We start from the raw sequence: 19,412 nt of genomic DNA, 5'->3' as shown, positions 1-19,412 counted from the left end.
CTCACAACACTTTGTTTAGTGACCATTCAAAGTTACAATGGCATTGAAAAATGTGACTTATGACCATTTTTCACAGATGCGACCTTTACAGCATCCCCATGGTCAGGTGATCAGAATCTGGACACTTGGCAACTGGTTCATACTTAGGACAATCACAGTGTCCTGGGGTCACATGATCCCCCTTTGCGACCTTCTGACAAGCGAACTCAATGGAGAAGCCAGATTCACTTAACAGCCATGTTATTAACTTATCAACTTGTGATTCCCTTAACAACTGTGGCAAGAAAGTTTATAAAATGAGGCAAAACTTACTTAACAGTTTCACTTAGCAACAGAAAAATTTGAGGCTCAATTGTGGCCGTAAGTCGAGGACTGCCTGTACTCCACAATGCCAGAATTGGCATTGCGCAACTTACCAGTATTCATCTAGTGACCATTTTTTTTTAATCCCATTTATATCCCGCCCTTCTCCGAAGACTCAGGGCGGCTTACAATTTAAGCACAAACCAATGTGCTTAGCAATAACCTTCATTCTATGTATATGCCTGCTTATTAGGGCTTTCGCCCCCCCCCAAGCGGCATTATTACAAAGTCAGCTTAATTGCCCCCAACAATCTGGGTCCTCATTTTACCTACCTCGGGAGGATGGAAGGCTGAGTCAACCTTGAGCCTGGTGGGATGCGAACCTGCATTAATTGCAGGCAGCTGGTGTTACTTAAGGAGGCATTAGCCCACTGCTCCACCAAGGCTCCTACTTACGACACTTACGACAACACTGGAAAAAGTGGCTTACAACTGGCCTTTGCGCTTACAAAGGTCACAGCATCCCCATGGTGACGTGGTCAGAATTTGGGTGCTTGGCAATTAGCACGTATTTATGAACATTGCAGGATCCCTGGCTCCATATGGGACCTTCACAGCCAGTTTCCAACAAGCCAAGTCAACGGGGAAAGCTGGATTCGCTTAACGATCACATGTTTTGCTCAACGGCCGCTGTGATTCACTTAACGATTATAGTTAAAAACCTTTTTTGTGAAATTTAAAAACTGCCTTGCTTAGCAATGGAAATTCTGATCTCAATTCCTTGTAATTATCAGCCATTGTGTGTGAGAGAAGGATAGACAGGAAATAAGAAAAATGATCAAATTCCTGGTAAGTCTTTGAACAGTTATATTGACACAAACCAAGTAGGACAGCTAAGCTTCAGGCTTGTCAGGCAGATATTGACTCCGAAGGTCACTTGTTTTGGAAGGAAAGAACTACAAGACACCAGCAGGCTGTACAGATGTTAGCTCTCTAGCAAGGAAAACCAGTGTGAACTTCAAAAGACTTCTTGAAGAACAGGGATGCTGAACACCTGGCCACAAGAGAGGACAATCTGTGCCCCAGCAAGGAATGCAAAGAATGAGCAATGCCCCACGTAAAACAAATTGCAACACTCCTTCCTGGAGAGCAGCTACAAGGATCTCCTCTTAGGAGGAATCTCGTTCAACAAGGTAGAAGACTGACAGGATACAAAGGCTAAGGCCAAAGAACTTTTAGAGGATTCCTCCAGTGGAGAAGGGTAAGGTGCACACTTGCCAAAACTTGGCTGGAAAACAGAGCAAACCAAGGTTATGGGTGGCTTCTCTTTGCTTCTAGAAGCAAGCTGGCCAGTAGCTTTGCTCAGGACGTCCAAAGGACCTCTTTGAAATGATGCAGCCCTTCCAAGATTGATACCAGTCTACTCTTACCAAATCTGTACATACATGGGGAAAAACTATAATCAGGTAGACAACTCAACAATAAATGTTTCCCTAATACATTAGTTTCATGGTGAATGGCATTTTTAGAATAATCATCTACAGCAGGGGTCTTCAAACTTGGCCCTTTTATGACTTGTGGACTTCAACTCCCAGAATTCCTCAGCCAGTGGCTGAGTTTGAAGACCCCTGATCTACAGCTTATAGTTATCCATTCTAGAAGGGGTTTTGAAGACCATTTGTCCAATCTTGATGATCAGGGATGATGGGAGCAGTAAAATGTTCACATATCACTTTAAGCATAAATGTGATACATGCACCCAACATTATGGCACTAAAACCAGTATATGCCTCAATGCTATGTACAAAGCGGCTTCTACAAAACCGTAGGTAGAACTAAAGGTGATGTGTGAAGCCTTCATTTGGAGATTTAAAGTGTTGACTCTGCACCGAATTGACTTTGGACAATTCAGTCAGAAATGAACATGCCCTCCCAATCAATAAAAAAAATAATCAGAGGGAGGATGTCAATTAGATTAGATCTCATCTGCACATTTAAATAAAACGTGGCTTATTGCAATATGTGACTAGAACCCCTTTGGCAGTTAATTCCAGTTACGCACCACTGTTTTAGTCAGTTCTGAGATTCCCACCGATAATGCGTAACCTTGTTTGCTTTCTCCAAACCTCTCGTTCCAAAATTGTGTCTTAACAGTACATTTTATAATGCCCCTTATTTTTATCGGAAAACTTGGGACTGTGGGCAATGCAACCTCATTTAACCTGTCTTCCTTGCCAAAAAAAAGAGACAAACCCTTGGGCTTGGCACAGGTACATTTGCAGTCAACCTTCAACAAGCACCTTTGCCAAGTTATGACCTCATTCCCTGGAGCACCTGGAAAGAAAATGGTGCTCCTCCTAAATAGCTTGGCCTGAAAGTATGCTTCAAAACAGACAGCCCAAGTTAGGCTGGTGCTAGAACTGTAACAGCGCCTCAAATTATAGAAGACACTCAAACTCTTCAAGTTAGCTTGGAATTTCAGATCCAAACAGTTAACTGTTGGTTGATATGTACTTTAAAAGCTGATTTCTCCAAATCAGTGATCTGGTTCATACACCATGTTATGTCATGCTCTGTGTAATTATGATTTGCAGAATAAGCCATAGCAAGTTTGTATATAGTGCTAGGCCATCAATCATGGCCTTCAAACCACTGGTTGGCTTCTCGTTAACATTAAGCCAAAGCTAAACCTCATTAGGAATTGGAATGGTGGGTAAATCAGATTGCATGTGCACATGAAGTTTATCTGTACCAACTTGACACTAGAGCTATATGTAATAAAAAAAGTATAATTCACAATGTGACATACAAGAACAGGCATGGAACTATGTCTTGATGAACCCAGAGGCCCCTGGGATGAAATAAAAATTAACTAAACAAAAATAAAAATAGCTGAAGTTTCACAAGATGTCAGCAGTCTTGCATGCGAATTGATCAAGACCGTCAAAGGATGTGTGAGAGTTTTGCTTGAGATTGTAGAGATCTTGGGGTGAGATCAACAAGATCTTATGAGATGTGGAGAAAAGACCATTCTCTAACCAGCTATAAGACATTCCGAGCAATGGAGGAGCATTGATCACTGACGTGTGCAAAACAGATTGATCTGTTTCACCAAGAGCAAGGGGTTCTCCAGACTTGGCAACTTTACCACTTGTGGACTTCAACTACTGGCTGAGGAATTCTGGGATTTGAAGTCCACAAGTGGTAAAGTCGCCAAGTATGGAGATCTCTGGAGGAACATCTGTAAAGCGGTTCTTCAGGTTGACTCTCTAGTACAGTGGCCCCCAACTTTTTGTGCACTAGGGAGGGAGGTTTTTCCACGGACCGGAGGGGATGTGGTTCCATGTGCTGCCTGCATCCCGTGAATGGGGGTTTCTGGCATGCCACGGCCCAATGCTGGTCCACGTACTGAGAGTTGGGAACCCCAGGTCTAGCACGAATTTACACTTCCTTCCAGACTCACCTTTTCTCCTTTATGTCCACTACAGTCACAGGTACTGCTTGTAGAACACCCATGGCACGCCTAGAAGGGAGAGAAAGAAGCTCAGTGTGAGAGCAGTGGGCTAATGCCTCCTTAAGTAACACCAGCTGCCTGCTATTAGTGCAGGTTCGAGTCCCACCAGGCTCAAGGTTGACTCAGCCTTCCATCCTTCTGAGGTAGGTAAAATGAGGACCCAGATTGTTGGGGGCAATTAAGCTGACTTTGTAATAATGCCGCTTGGGGGGAAGGCGAAAGCCCTAATAAGCAGGCATATACATAGAATGAAGGCTATTGCTAAGCACATTGATTTGTGCTTCTTAGATTGTAAGCTGCCCTGAGTCTTCGGAGAAGGGCGGGATATAAATGGGATTAAATAAAATAAATAAATAAAATATTGTGGTCCTTGGAGATGAAGAATTAATCCTCAAAAGTTAATTGGGAGCCACCACTCTGGACTGCTTCAACTGTGGAACTAAACATACTTTAAACACGGTAGGCGTACCGAACACCGAGCAAGCAGAGAATCCCAATTGCGAGCAGCAAAACAGAAAGTCAATTGCAACACAACTAAGCAAGGAAGAAGCCCACTTAACCGTTTACATGAATAACAGAAGGAGAGAAAACACATTATTCACTTATTGACCTATCTGGGGGCCTGTAGGAAAAGAGTTGGTTACTTCTGCATTGTAGAGTTGCAAAAATAGGGCAGTTTCCCCACTTCTAAGCAAAAATCCATCTGTTGGTTCTGTCATCATCAAGACCAGGTTTTCTGCCGTTGAGACGCCCAGTGTGGTTCCTTCCATGTCTCAAATACTTCAAAAGCTCCCTACTTTGATCATCCACCTTTCTGCTCTTTAATATCATCCTTCTCCTCATCCTCAAAGTCTTCAGCAGCTCTGTGGCCTAGTACAACTATTATAACATCACAAGATAGCTGTCTTATTCAAAGGTGCCCAGAGCCCTCACCTGTTTACTCATACCCCTAATCTTAATTCTGGCACTGCCAGCCAATTCAAGGGGAGAGGCGGTGGCTGTAAATCAGGGGTGTACCAACCTTGGCATCTTTAAGGCTTGTGGACTTCAACTTCAAGCATGGCTGACTGGGGAATTCTGGGTGTTGAAGTCTACAGGTCTTAAAAGTTACCAAGGTGGGACTCCCCTGCTATCTATCTATCTATCTATCTATCTATCTATCTATCTATCTATCTATCTATCTATCTATCTATCTATCTATCATCTATCTATCTATCTATCTATCTATCTATCTATCTATCTTCTATCTATCTATCTTCTCTCTCTCTCTCAATATCTAACTATCTCTCTCTCTCTCAATATCTATCTATATCTACATTCTCTCTCTCTCAATATCTATCTATATCTATCTATCTATATTCTCTCTCTCTCTCTCAATATCTATCTATATCTATCTATCTATCTATATTCTCTCTGTATCTATCTATCTATCTATCATCTATCTATCTATCTATCTATCTATCTATCTATCTATCTATCTATCTATCTATCTATCTAACTCTCTCTCTCTCTCTCTCTCTCTCTCTCTCTCTCTCTCTCTCTCTCTCTCTCTCTCTCTCTCTCTATCTATCTATCTATCTATCTATCTAAACACCTGATCACATATAACTATACCAGAATTCTTTGTCTTTCTGTTGTGCATTCAGCCAGACTGCATCTTACATGGCAGTTCCTGGGGCAAGAACTGATCCTGATCTTCAATCAGTCATGCCAGTAACTACACACACACACACACACACACACACACACACACACACACAGAGAGAGAGAGAGAGAGAGAGAGAGAGAGAGAGAGAGAGAGAGAGAGAGAGAGAGAGAGAGAGAGAGAGACCTGTGTGTTGCTTTTCATTTGGGATGATCTATACAGATAGACCCATGCAAGTTAAGCTTCCTGGTGGGGAAATCCAGGGACCACAATCCAGCAGTTGGAAGCACAAGGTCCATAAAAGAAAGGGTTCTGAAAGAAATGTATCCTTTCCTCTTACACGGCTAGTCCTTGACTTACAACCCCCGATTTAGTGACTATTTGGACAGCATTGAAAAAAAGTGCCTTTCTACTGCTGCTCCTCATACTTATAACGTCACAACATCCCCATGGTCAGGTGATCAAAATTCAGGTGCTTGGCAACCAGCATGTTTTTACAATGTTTGCAGCATCTTGGGGTCACGTGTTCCCCATTTGCAACCTTGCCGGCCAACTTCTAGCAAGCAAAGCCCATGGGCGAAGCCAGATTCGCTTACTGACCTCAGGATTCACTTAGCAACTTGCAATGGTTCACTAAAGAATCATGGCAAAGGGATTGTAAAATTAGACGTGACTTGCTTAGCAACTGCCTTGCTTAGCTATGGAAACGCTGGCCCCCACTGTAGTTGTAACTCAAGGACTATATGTGCCGTAAGAAGTCTGGGAATGCCTCTTCAGGTAAGTACTTGTGTGTAATAATTCAAACCCTTTTGAAGAACAACTTAATTGGACACACCCTTAAAATTAATTAAAACATTTCCCTTTGCAAAGACCTGCACTTGGCAAAGTCATTTTTAAGGAAATTTGAGCTGTAATATGACCTTGTAATTGAACAAAAAATGGTGGCCAGGTTGTTTTTTTTACTAGCCCAATTCTTCTTCCTATGAATATTGCCTTTGGAAGGGTAGCAATGCAGTGAAATATGGCACCAACTCTCACCTCTGAGTTGCACGTAATCTAGCCAGCTGTGCAAGTCATGATTAGAGCAGTTAAACTACTAAATAATTGGAGCAGACAGAATTGCTCAACAGTTGTTCCCTCTTGAGGAAATTGTTTATATATTGCATTTTATACTACTTGACTTAGAAGCATCTTAAAGGACTGTCCAAGTAAGGCAGTTAAAATGAGGACAATGTGCAGCAAAGCTGCAAGAAAATTATATTAATAATAAGAAATAGACGTGGTTGCAACCTAATCTCTAGCCAATAGATGGAGCTTTCTACTTATAGTTGCAAAGTGGTTTACTTAAATAATAATAATAAAAAAAACGTTCCAATCTCAGCACTCCTCAAGTTCTCCAAAAAGAAAATTCACCTAGAAACAATTCGGAGAGCACCCAAAAGACAATTCAGAGAAATTCCAGAAATACTGAGAGGAGGAGAAATTCACACCTTCTCTTGTTTACTCATGTCAGCGTTTGCCTCTTAAAAGTTTCTTCTTTGGAAAAAAAATCACATCAGCATTCAAAGTGAATTCAGAATAGGTCAACAAATAAAATGTTAGAGGCATTGGCTTAATTCCATTCCTAATTTCATATTTCTTGTTGCAGTTCCACATTGCTCTTCTAAATATGCCAAAGAAGATTCAAAATACATAAAATAAAATAATTGAGCACAGGAGAAACCTAAAACCGCTCAAAGAAAAATAAGACTTAATGAAATAACTTCAAAAGCCTATTTCAACCAACCAAACATTAAGAAGTAATGAAAGAGGCCCATGAAACAATGAAGCCATTTCAGTAAAGTACCGATTAATCTATGAAAAATGGAGTGTTTAAGATATACAGAAGTGAAAAACAAAGCTGCACACTGCAAATGCATAAAACATATAAATACAGTTATCCATAGAGACTCAAGTAAAATGTTTGAAGGTGGATTTCCCTTCGAAAACAGGGCTGAGTTCAGACCGAGATTTCACCCAAATAATATATTTTTTTAAAAATCTTAGTTGATTAACCTCATGATATTTAAATTCAGATGTACTCTGGATTGTTCAAGGAAATACTCTATCCTGAACTTCGTAGGATTGTTTCCGAGTATCAATGCAGATAATTATACCATGTTTTTAAATTAACTCTCCTGCATAAATTCCCTCTATTCACATGCTGCATTGGAATTTTTAAGCAGAACCTGTTGAAATCTACCAAATTGCCAAACGGCATCCCACAAAGACTGGGCTTAGATAACAAGCTTAGGTTAATGGGCAATAGCCAGATTAAGCAAGAAAGAAGAAAGAGGACATGGATCCTAAAATCAGCGCAGGTACTAACCAAAGTGGTTCTTGCATTAACAAGAAAAAAAAATGTCAGAAGCCCTTTTCAATTTGCCAACTGCTCTGCAAACTCATCTGCAAATTATGCAGCCTTCAAGCTAAAACCAGTAGTTTACAGGCAGTACACGGTAGATTGCCAAAAAACCATCCCCCTCCAGGAAAGGGTTAAAAATTAACTTTTTAAACCAATCAGCTCATGGTAGGTGAGTTGGAAATCTGTCACTGAATTCCCTTCCCCCAATTCCTCCATAACATCTGATCCCAAGTCTAAAAGAAAGGCCTGAGGTGTGTGGCCTTGGTGTTCGCTGAGCTGGCTTGTTTTCTTGCAGATGCTTCATTACCCTAACTAGGTAATAAGATCAGCAGTGCTAGAAGGAAGTCAGTTTGTAAGATCCGTGTGATGTTCCTGCATTTCAGTGATGAGGTGGCTAAGGAGTGGCATGAATATCCAGCCTGTTACACAAACCACTTTTCCAGCTTTCCATGGTCTCTCTACAGTAGTTGCCAGGCTCCATTATTCTCAGAAGACCCCAGAAAGGAACTCATCCCAGGAGACCTATTCTGACGGAGAACCTGGGACAGCTAGGAAGGTACAGAGCAACAGAAGCAAGTAAGTAAAAACATTAAGAATATCTCCTTGGCCACATCCATCCACCCATCCACCCATCCGTCCATCCATCCGTCCATCCATCCATCCATCCATCCATCCATCCATCCATCCATCCATCCGAAAAGAGCTTGAAGGGACGTTGGAGGTTCTCCAACCCAGCCCATTTAAGCAGCAGACCCTATGCCCGTGGTGGTGAACCTATGGCATGCATGCCACAGGTGGCATAGAGAGCCCTCTCTGCGGGCACACGTGCCGTTGCCCCAGTCCTAGGCCTTCAGCTGGGTTTTATAAAACCTTTTCACTTTAGGCCTCCGCTGCCATGTGCAAAAAAAAAAGGTTAATCAATCAATCAATTTCAACTTTTTGCTGGAAAAAAATAGCTCGCCAAGTTGGAATTGATTGATTGAACTTTTTAGTCTCACCCAGTCTGCCATTACCATCGCAGTCATGCCCACCCAATGGGCCGCACCCAGCCAAAGGGCCACACCCACCCGGCACCCAACGATACATAAGTGGGTTTTGGGTTATAGTTTGGGCACTCAGTCTCTAAAAGGCTCGCCATCACTGCCCTATACAATTTCAGACAAATGGCTATCCAGTCTCTTCTTAAAAGCCTCCAGTGATGAAGCACCCACAACATCTGAAGCTATTCCACTGGTTAATTCTTCTCACTGTGAGGAAGTTTCTTCTTAATTCCAGGTTGCTTTTCTCCTTGACCAGTTTCCAACCATTGTTTCTTGCCTTCCCTTCTAATCAACAGAGGAAGCTCAAAAAGAAATTCTAAGAAGTTGATGGAAATTCTCACACCTCCTGCAAATGTGTAGAAAAAAACAGAAACCTCTTCTGCAGAAGAACACCTTGAAGTAGGATGTCAATCCCGGGCTACAAATATTCTCCTTTATGAGAAATATTCCCACGCTCACACGATTTATAAGCAGGCATCTCCAATCTTCAGCAAGAGACCATGGACTGAAGTCAAAGTCCCAAATGAAACTCAGATGTTATTTTTCTAAGTTCTCCTTAGAAAAACTCAAGACCAGTGTTTTACCTCTTCTTCTTTTTCCTCGACCAACATCTGTATTCTTTCAGGAGCAATTTGTCAAAGGCAGTATGTTGGTAACAAGCAGAGTTGATTCCAGTAGCAGATCAAAGTCAAAACCTCTACTTCTTTCTGTTCCTTTTAACCTAGTGGAGTCCTGGAGAACAGACAGATAGATGACTTCTCTCAGAACTCCAAAGTAGGACAGGCAACTTATGAAATGTTCCTTGTGACGGAAGCACTTGATCATGTTTCCTAAGGTGCTTGGAAAGAGGCTAGCAAGGTTTGGAATCTTGCAAAAAGCTTAGATTTCCATCCTCTGGTTGAATGAACTTCCCAGAAAGTGCTTTCCAATCTTGGGGCACACCTTAAACCCTCTCTACTCTGTCTGCCACCAATTCTCCCAAGGCTGGGAGTTAGGGTTAGCCAAACCTTTTCAGCTAGAAAAAAGACTATTGTATTTGGGGTTAGCCAGATTTAGAACCAGCAACTGGCAGCTTATGTTGTTAGTTGTGAAGTCGCTTATATTCTGGGCCAAAATTCTGTCCCCATCTTTCCAATGAGATCACTGCTCTTTCCTTCCTTGTCAGCTTTCAGTTTTCAGCCATTGTTTCTCGGAGCATTTTGGTTCAAATGGTCTTCCTTTACTCTAGAACAGGAGTCCCCAACCCCCGGTCTGTGGACCAGCACAGAGCCACAGCATGCCAGCAACCGGGCCACACAAACAAGCAAAGCCCCTTCCACGGGATGCAAGCAGCACACAAAACCACACACTCTCCGGTCCACAGAAAAACCTTTCTCCACGGAACCGGTCCCTGGTGCCCAAAAGGTTGGGGACCTCTGCTCTAGAACTTCCTTCAGATATACCAAAACTCCAACTCTCAGTGACATAAATTAGAGTTGCTGTGCTGGCTTGGAACTGCAGTCCTACAACATTGGGGCAGTTGACCCATTATAGCAATAGTGTTTAGGCTTATATACCCACCCCATAATGCTTTGCAGCACTGTATGGGCAGTTTACAGAGTCAGCATACTCCCTTCAAAAATCTGGTTCCTCCTTTTAACAACCTCGGAAGGATGGAAGGCTGAGTCAATCTTGAGGCAGTCAGGATCTAATTGCTAGCTGTGGGCAGAGTTAGTCTGCAATGCTGCATTCTAACCACTGTGTCACCATGGCTATTATATAGCAATAGCACTTAGAGTTATATACTTCTAAGTATATAAGTATATTCTAAGTATGTACACACACACACACACACACACACACTGCACTTTAACCACTGCACAGTTATGGGGAACAAGTGGGTTAAAGACATGGAACATTTTTCACTCTGGCAAAGCTTCTGATTTGCAAAGGAAATGACTACACTATGGAAGTGTTTACAGAGCACCTGTAGCTTAATGAGACCTAGTACATACACACAGTTTGGGGTTTATCATAACCTCAAAATGAAAGAAGCAATGTTTGGACAACTCTTAAGCTGCACAAGCAGTATGGGGCCATGGCAGCTTGCCTGGCCCAGCTGTTTTCCTTTAAATATTTTACATATAGTTAAACAAATCCTCAATTCTTGATGGACCAACTTCTCCCTGGTCGAGTGTGCTGCAGTTAGTTGTCCTATGTACTAAATCCTTAAGCAAGCAATTAAGATCTACTATAAATAATAATAATAATAATAATAATAATAATAATAATAATAATAATAATAATAATAATAATAATAATAGTAATAGTTGGAAGGGCCCTTGGAGGTCATCTAGTTTAACCCCCTGCTCAGGCAGGAAACCCTATACCATTTCAGACAAATGGCTGCCCAGTCTCTTCTTAACAACTTCCAGTGTTGGAGCATTCACCGCTTCTGGAGGCAAGTCGTTCCACTGGCTAATTGTTCTAACTGTCAGGAAGTTTCTCCTTAGTTCTAAGGTTGCTTCTCTCCTTGATCAGTTTCCATCCGTTGCTTCTTGTCCTGCCTTCGGGCGCTTTGGAGAATAGCTTGAGTCCCTCTTCTTTGGGGCAGCCCCTGAGATATTGGAAGACAGCTATCATGTCGCCCCTCGCCCTTCTCCTCATTAAACTACTAGACATACCCAATTCCAGCAACCGTTCCTATCTTGAATTACAACCATATTTCTAAAGGTGTTCTTGTGCTAACAAAATTTTTTTCTTCCTTCCTCCAGAAATATTACAACTCCTTTATGCATCATTCTTTGGAGGGACCCAACAGTCTTCTTTGCTGGGGAAAATAGCCCTCTTGCCCATTGGAAATACAAGGTTAGAATTTCTTCCCTCTCTCAAGGAAACCCAGAGAGAATAGAACTTCTGTTTGAGAAAAGATCTGCACTATGCTAATTGTTTTGCTTTTTTAAAAAGCCATTAATTTTAACCAGCTATGCAAACAGCCTGATCCAGATACGTTCCTATACCTCAAACAATTTTTTCCCTACGTCATCTTACATTCAAGGACTTTGAAATCAACAGTTGAAGAATTTAAAATATTGCCCAATGTATTCTTTTAGCAGAAGGCATCCACTGGGGTTCCACTCTGCTAAGCTACGATTCACTCAACCCTGGTTCACTGAATTAAGCACAAATATTCATACGATATGCCAAGCCATAAACCATGTACTGACAGAGGAGAATATTCATAGCTCTCTGAGCTTGGTTGTTTTCTTGCAGATGTTTCATTATCCAAACTAGATAACATCATCAGTGCATCAGTGGGTAGGCAAGTAAACCAGGAGGAGATCTTGCACCAATATAGTTTCAAAGATGGTCACCAACACCTTCAATTGGGGTTTCCAACCTTGGCAACTTGAAGACTTGTGGACTTCAACGTGGCTGGCTGGGGTATTCTGGGTCTTAAAGTTGCCCAGTTTGCATGCCCCTGCCTTAAGTTGTACCTGGAAGTCAAACGGTCACCGATACTCAAAGGTGCTCAAAGTAGGGAAGTGATATAGGCAAACTGAGACGTAACCTAGAACCCTGGGATTCTCTGGAGGTATCTCTTTCAATTACTAACCAACTCTTCTAAGCTTCCAAACCCACAACGTGATATGGGATATTTAAAATGCATCTGCTTCTGCGCAGAAATGTGAGGTGGAAAAAATATTTTGATGGCACCCCCCCCAGTACAGGGAAACTTCCAAACAGGCCTTCCACCTGTACGGCCACCTTTTCATCTAGTAGGTGCAATCAAGTTGAGTCCTCTTTAGTTGAAACCAATGATTGAAGAATCTCCATTATGCATAACAGGTGAATGGTGTAGAGTAGAGTTGGAATGTTAATTCTGGACAACGGAAGTATTTGTTTGGACTTTTAAACAACATGAGTAATCAGGAGCTTCCTGTAATAATCTTTGGCCTGTGCAAGATGGCAGAAACACCCAGCCTTCTCCATTTAAATGAAAGGCAAGGCAAATGGGAAGGAGAGAAATATCACATGTTCCCGGTTAATTGGGCACGAAGCCCCATCATCTTGCAACTGTTCCTCAACTGTACTGTGTTTTCTTCCCATCATAACCTTTTACTTACGGAACGGCAGGGGTTGGGCTTAGAAAAGCTAGCAGGCACCAAAGGAAAAGAGTTGATTTAATTTAGTAAGTCTCTAATGTGATTATACGATTTTTTTTATCAAGAACATTTGGGGTGCGTGAGTGGCAACGCGGCTGAAGGAAAAAGAAAAATCGCCTCAAGTCTCAAAGTCTCTGGCCTGAACTTTTCGAGTTTTAGAAGCAGAGTTTCCCCTCAAATATTTACAGAAGCCCTGGTCCCACGAGCCTATCCAATTTATTCACCAAATGCTTTTCAATGAAACAATTAGGGACATTTTGGGGGGGGGGGAAAGAGTGCTTTACATTCGGCCCTTCGGCAGTCAAAGGGGGTTTGAGCCGTTCTTCCAATCAGGAAGAAGGTCAAAAGTAATTCCTCACCTGACATCTTACAAAGAAGCCCCTCAAGGCCTCTTTTTTTTTCCTTTTTCTATGTACACATATTAACTCACTTGCCAGTCACTTCAAAAGGAAGCTATTTTGCTCCAACCGGGCATGACATTAAGTCTAAATCCACTCCTGCTGTACAGAAAAGAGGGTTTCCTTCAATGAATTCAAAAGGCGATGATAAAAGAACTTGCTCAAAGCCTAGGACCTTAACAAGGTGCCCCATTCATGGCTCTGCTGCGTACGGCGCTTGTGATCTTTAAGATGCTTTACATTTTGGCAGGTCAGTTTTATCGATCAGCCTCCACATACTGGCTAATTAAGGAAGCCTGGCAGGCAGAGAGATTCAGAATGCATCAAGGGCCCGCGGCCAAGTCTACGTCAATCTGAATCCTGAAGGAAGTTCCCAGGCCGGCGTAAAACAAAAATAATTTATACATTGATAGCTCCTCTTACTTGAATACGTCCTAGTGAATTCAGTGGGGCCGTTTCCCAGATCAGCAAGCATGAGTTTGCAACTCTAAAGCTCTCCTGGTGGTCAGCTGAATCCTGCTTCCAGGAAAGATCCAAGTTTACTTTCTGTAGTTTCTCCTGTGCCTTATCATCTGCTTCCCCCACTCATTCATCTCCTTTTATTGTCTCTTTTAAATCAGGATTTCCTTTATCAGCCCAAGGAATCCTCAGGTTATCCACAGAAGATGATAGAGATAGATAATACGGTGTTCCTTCCTTAGATAAAGTTAGAGAGTAACCAAGAAGACAAGATAAATGCTTCCAAGTAGGATACGATGCTCTTTGGCCTTCAAGAGCTGTTAACTATCAGCGGTTTAGCTAAATGGGTTTTCCCAGGCTATACTACATGGTACCCCCACTAACATGCATTCCTGGCCTGCAGGAAGATGATATTACTGGCAGACTGCCACATCCCGGAGTTTTATCTTTGAACTCTTGGTGGAGCCAGCTAATCTCTCTTCCATGTGAGGTCTTAGCCAATAGATAACATTTACCCAACTCTGTTATCACTGGAAGCTGAACAGGCCAAATCTTAAGGTACTATAGGCCAGACTGAGAAGCAAACCATTTCCATATCCATCATTTTAGCCACTGTCCACTGCAGGATGAAGGCTCTTCTGCATGTTTCCAACCAATAGGGTTTTAAGCTTTCCTTTGCCCGATGTAGATTCTCAGTCATCCGAGTCATAGTTATCCCAAAGGTGCATTTTCAGACGGCAACTGGACTTTCCTTTGCCAGTTGGGCCTGCAATGCTTGCTGACGTCATCAATGCATCTTGTTTTAGGTCTCCTTCATGAACTCTTTTTAATCAAGTGGGATCCATTCTAGGGTTGGTCTTGGTCCACCTGCCATCAGCTCTTCTTGCTAGGTGACCAGCCCACTTCCTTTTCAGTTCTTTGACTCTTGTGATGGCATCGCATATTTCTGTTTGTTCTCTAATCCATGTGCAGGTCTTTCTGTCTTGGCTTGTGATGCCTTGATGAAAAGTTTTTGTCACCGCATGCACCGTCTTATTGCACTGAGATAACCCAGGAGTAAACACAGTAAACAGTGGTCTATATTAAATGGTGGTTTATCTTACACTAGCTACAGCAGAGGTCCCCAACCTTTCTCAGTTGGCGGACTGGAGGGAAAGGGAAGCATTTTACGCATATGCATGGCACAAACAGGGCAGCGCTAGTGCCCACGTGACACTCTATAGCCCTGCCCCATTTTTGCCATGTGGGCATTAGTGCTGCCCTGTTTTCACCATATGGTGCCGTTTAGGCCACATGGTGCCCTGTTTTTGCCACCCGGAGCCCCGTTTAAGCCATGCAGAACCCTGTTTAGGCCATGTGGAGCCCCATTTATTTATTATTAATTTATTTATTAATTTAATTTATATACCGCCTTTCTCTCAAGAGACTCAGGCCACACAGAGCCCTGTTTAGGCTGTGTGGAGCCCCCTTTAGGCTGTGCAGTGCCCCCTTTAGGCCGTGCGGCCATGGCGCTAGCACAAGTGGGGATGAGTGGGTGCACTGGCCAGCCTGTCCCGCGGCCTGGTGGCCAGCAGGCCACAGCCCGGTAGTGGACCACAGCCCACAGGTTGGTGACCTCTGATCTATAGGAGTAAACACAATAATCTATATTAAATGGTGCTTTATCTTACGCTAGCTACAATATCATACACCAGGAACAATATACATACACGTGTTAATACAGCAGGCTCCAACACATAGCAGTTACAGGAGGAAAGCAGAAGAGAGAGCACACATCTGTGGAGCCTTCCCTTTTATACAAAGCTGTTAAAGAGCCACAGAACCAGCAGGCTCTTAAAGGGCCACAGACCCTGCTGAGTCATTCCCACCATTACATCATACATCTTCCATTACATCAGCTGGTTAGCTTCTAAATCATTACCTTGACAGTTTTTGATCAGTGTAAGCTACCTGTTCTAACATATGCCAGTGAAACATGGGCACTAACCTCACAGTCGCTACACAAGCTACCAGTGGCGCAAAGTGCCATGGCATCACAATTTCCATATTATTGCCATGGAAACTATACAGGCCAAGAGTTAATCTCAGATTTAAAGCAACTGGCACTTTATTCCGGAGGAATGTCATCTTGGCCACTGCTGTAAATTTCCATTCTCAGCAGCCAAATGGCAAGATTCCTCTTTAGACCCAGGTTTGCAGGACTGCTGGTGACTTATCACTTCCCTCTCCTTCTGACGTGCCTTACTGAAGATAAACCAGCATGTATTCCACCCACGCCCAAACATTAATTGGTTATTGAGTTTACTTTTTCTGCACGAATGGAGAAAATGTTTCGGTTTACTTAGAATTACGGGTAGTCCTCAACGTACGACCACAAAGGAGCCCAAAATTTCTGTTGCTAAACAAGACAGTTGTTCGGTGAGTTTTGCCCCATTTTATGACCTTTCTTGCCAAAAGTTGTTAAGTGAATCACTATAGCTGTTAACTTACTAACACGGTTCTTCAGCGAAACTGGCTGTCCCATAGCCTTTGCTTATCAGAAGGTCACGTGACCCCGGGATGCTGCAACCGTCATAAATACGACTCGGTTTCCAAGCGTCTGAATTTGGATCATGTGACCACCGTGAGGCTGCAACGGTCGTGTGAAAAACGGTCCCAAGTCACTAAACGAACAGATGTAAGCAGTGGCGTAGCGTGGGGGGTGCAGGGGGGGCCGGCCGCAACATCTGGGGGGGGGCGCTCGCACTCGCAGCTCTCTGCCCCTGCCTGGCTCACTCACTCTTTCTCACTGCAGTGCTGGCTGTGCGAATCCGATCCGAGCCGCCGGGTCGCCGCTAAAATCCACGGGTTAGGGGGCGCAAGTTACTTGCCTTGCCCCGGGTGCTGATAACCCACGCTACGCCACTGGATGTAAGTCAAGAACTACCTGTACTTCAACATAACAGGGACCAATATTTACTGGGCTTGGGGATAGAACAGTTCAGCATTTTAAGCAACGTGCACAGAGAAAGATGTTTTTATAACAAACGCAAGCTTCACCGAACTGCACGGAGTTGCCGAAAGAGTCAATGCTAGCCAAGTTCGGCAAAGCCCTTTAGCCTTTTAGGAAACCCAGATTTTAGCTATTAAAATAAAAAAAAAAAACCATTTCAGGGTTGCGGATTCCTTGCCTCCTAATCTTTGCATTAAGAAAACGAGAGATGATCTTGTGGATTTTACAGGGTGTTTTAAAAAAAAAGAAAAGAAAAGAAAAAAAGCTTATTTAATAAAGGAAGCCAAAATGTAATGTTCCAGTCAAAGGCTATTCTGGGACCACAGAAAGAAGCTGGAGATGACACATGGAGCCGCCGTCCGTGCTTGCTCTTGCATTGCAGGAATGAGCCAAAGGGGAATATTCTGCCTAAAACTATCCGGTTTGTTGGAAAGGGCGCCGAGGAAGGAAGGAAGGAAGGAAGGAGAGAGGAGAGGAGAAGAAAGACGAACATCTAAAACAGAGATGAAGTGCAGGCAGGCTCGTTCATTCTTTTCTCCCTCTGCAGTGAACAGAAGTCTACCACGCAGCGCAAAGGGAAGAAACCCTATGGCCTTTTTGATGGTTTTGGTTTGTGACTCTCCTTAAGTCACAGGCGGCCAAGGAAACGTTCTAAGACTAATGAGAAACACGTGAAGGAAACCAAGCTAAGTTCTTTAATTTGCACTGTACTGGGAGAGAATTGGGTCTTTGTGACTTGGTCCCCACTCTTTCAGAAAAAATAACCATGGAGGAGGAGGAGGGTGGGAAGGCAGAGATAGGAAAAGGAGAAGGAGAAGGAGGTGTGAAGAAGAAGAAGGGGAAAGAGAAGGAAGAGTGGTGAAGGAGAAGGGGACGGGGAGGGAAAGGGGTACAGGCAGAAGGAGAAAGGGAGGAGAAGGAGAAGGAGAAGAAAGAGGGGAAGGAGGAGGAGGGGAGGAGGAGGAGAAGAAGAAGAAGAAGAAGGAGAAAAAGAAGAGGGAGGGGAAGGAGGGGGAGGAGAAGGAGATGGAGAAGGACAAGGAGAAGAGAAGTACAAGGAGGAGGAGGGGGAGGAGGAGGAGGAGAAGGAGAAGAAGAAGGAGGAGAAAAAGAAGAGGGAGGGGAAGGAGGGGGAGAAGGAGAAAAAGAAGGAGAAGAAGGAGGGGAAGAAGGAAGAGGGGGGAGGAGGAGGAGGAGGAGGAGGAGGAGGAGGAAGAGAAAGCAATCAAGCTCAAAGGAATCTGAACACCTGCAGTGTTTCTTGGCTGAGGACCAGGTCAAAGGCAACATAGACAATTTCCTACCTGCCCGGACATGAACTTGCCAGAAAACCTTAAAAGATTGAAAGACATGCTGATGAAAGTTGAAACAGCTATTGAAAAATGGTAAAAGACCCAAGCAAGTCTACACACACTTCAGGCTTAGCAAGAAACAGATCCACAGAATCATAACTAGTGGTGCCCATTTAGCCCAAGGAGACCAAATTCATAAAGGATAATCTCAGCCGCTGCGTGACTTGATTATTTCTCCCCGAATGTAGTCGGAGAGACTGTGCCACCGGTTTACCTGGCTTGAAGGATAATGGGGAGAGGCAAGCATGTCCAAAATCTCAGGTGCTCTTCTGAGCTTGGCTGTCTTCCTGCAAATGTTTCATCATCCAAACTGGGTAATGTCATCAGTGCTTATTCCCAAATCTGTATGCAGGGCTCTCTTTAAACCGGCAGTTCTCCAGACAAGCAACCATTCAAGATGAAGATGCCTTCATGCCTTCCCCTTTTGATCAAAAGCTTCTCAAGGAACAGAGAAGCTTCACCCAGGGCGAAGGAGAAAGCCACCAGCTTCACTTCTTTGAAATGGTGGTGCACATGGGGACACAATGCTCTGTGAACAGAACGTGAGCATAATGCTTTGTGGGTGGCTGCGGCTATTTCCGCATCGTCCTGCTCTCTTCTCTAATCTTCAAACAAAGCAGCCATGCTTTCTTCTAAAAAAAAAAGGAATGGAAAGAAAGAAACAACCCCTTGGCGTATCTTGTTAGTGGAAATTCTTCTGACCAATATCGTTTCTGAAAAGGTTAAATTACGAAGCCGGGCTTCCTTTGCATCTGGAGAAGGCTTGATCCTTTGAAGTTCATTACAATGCGCAATCTGTTCAAACTTGCTGGATTGAGGATCCTTCTCCTTCCTTTCTCCCTTTCCTCCTTTTGCAAGTAGTAGAGCGTCTGACAATCCCGATTTCTGGAAGCCAGCAGATGGGTCAAAGAAACCTAAAGACATCCAATCATCCAAAAACAAGCTTCCCTTTGGCAGAGCTGCCCAGCTCCGCGGAGTTGTGCAGAGGTTTGCCAGAAAAAAAGATGGGGAAAGAAAGGAAATGCAGCTGAGACACCTGCTTTAAAGGGGGTTAACTGGAATTTTGGACACGTGCGTGGACACACGCTCATTGGTGCGCTCAAGGTGCTTGGCCTTTGTCAAAATGGGTCCATGGAACTATGGGTTTTCCACCCAAGATG

At 43.4% G+C, this 19,412-nt stretch overlaps 1 protein-coding gene across 1 annotated transcript in view; it reads right to left on the bottom strand.

The window, feature by feature from the left end:
• The window catches only part of COL4A5 (collagen type IV alpha 5 chain), a 123,396-nt gene that overhangs the window by 79,533 nt on the left and 24,451 nt on the right, over positions 1-19,412 (bottom strand). Inside the window, exon 2 of the mRNA XM_081336306.1 lies at positions 3,767-3,826. Coding sequence (XP_081192432.1) covers positions 3,767-3,826 — 60 coding nt within the window. The remainder of the gene's footprint in view (positions 1-3,766; positions 3,827-19,412) is intronic.

The sequence above is a fragment of the Vipera berus genome (assembly GCF_964194415.1).
Source record: "Vipera berus genome assembly, chromosome: 11".
NCBI classification, from domain to species: Eukaryota; Metazoa; Chordata; class Lepidosauria; order Squamata; family Viperidae; genus Vipera; species Vipera berus.
The sequence above is the reverse complement of the archived record's forward strand: the minus strand, read 5'-3'. Positions and strand labels throughout refer to the sequence as shown.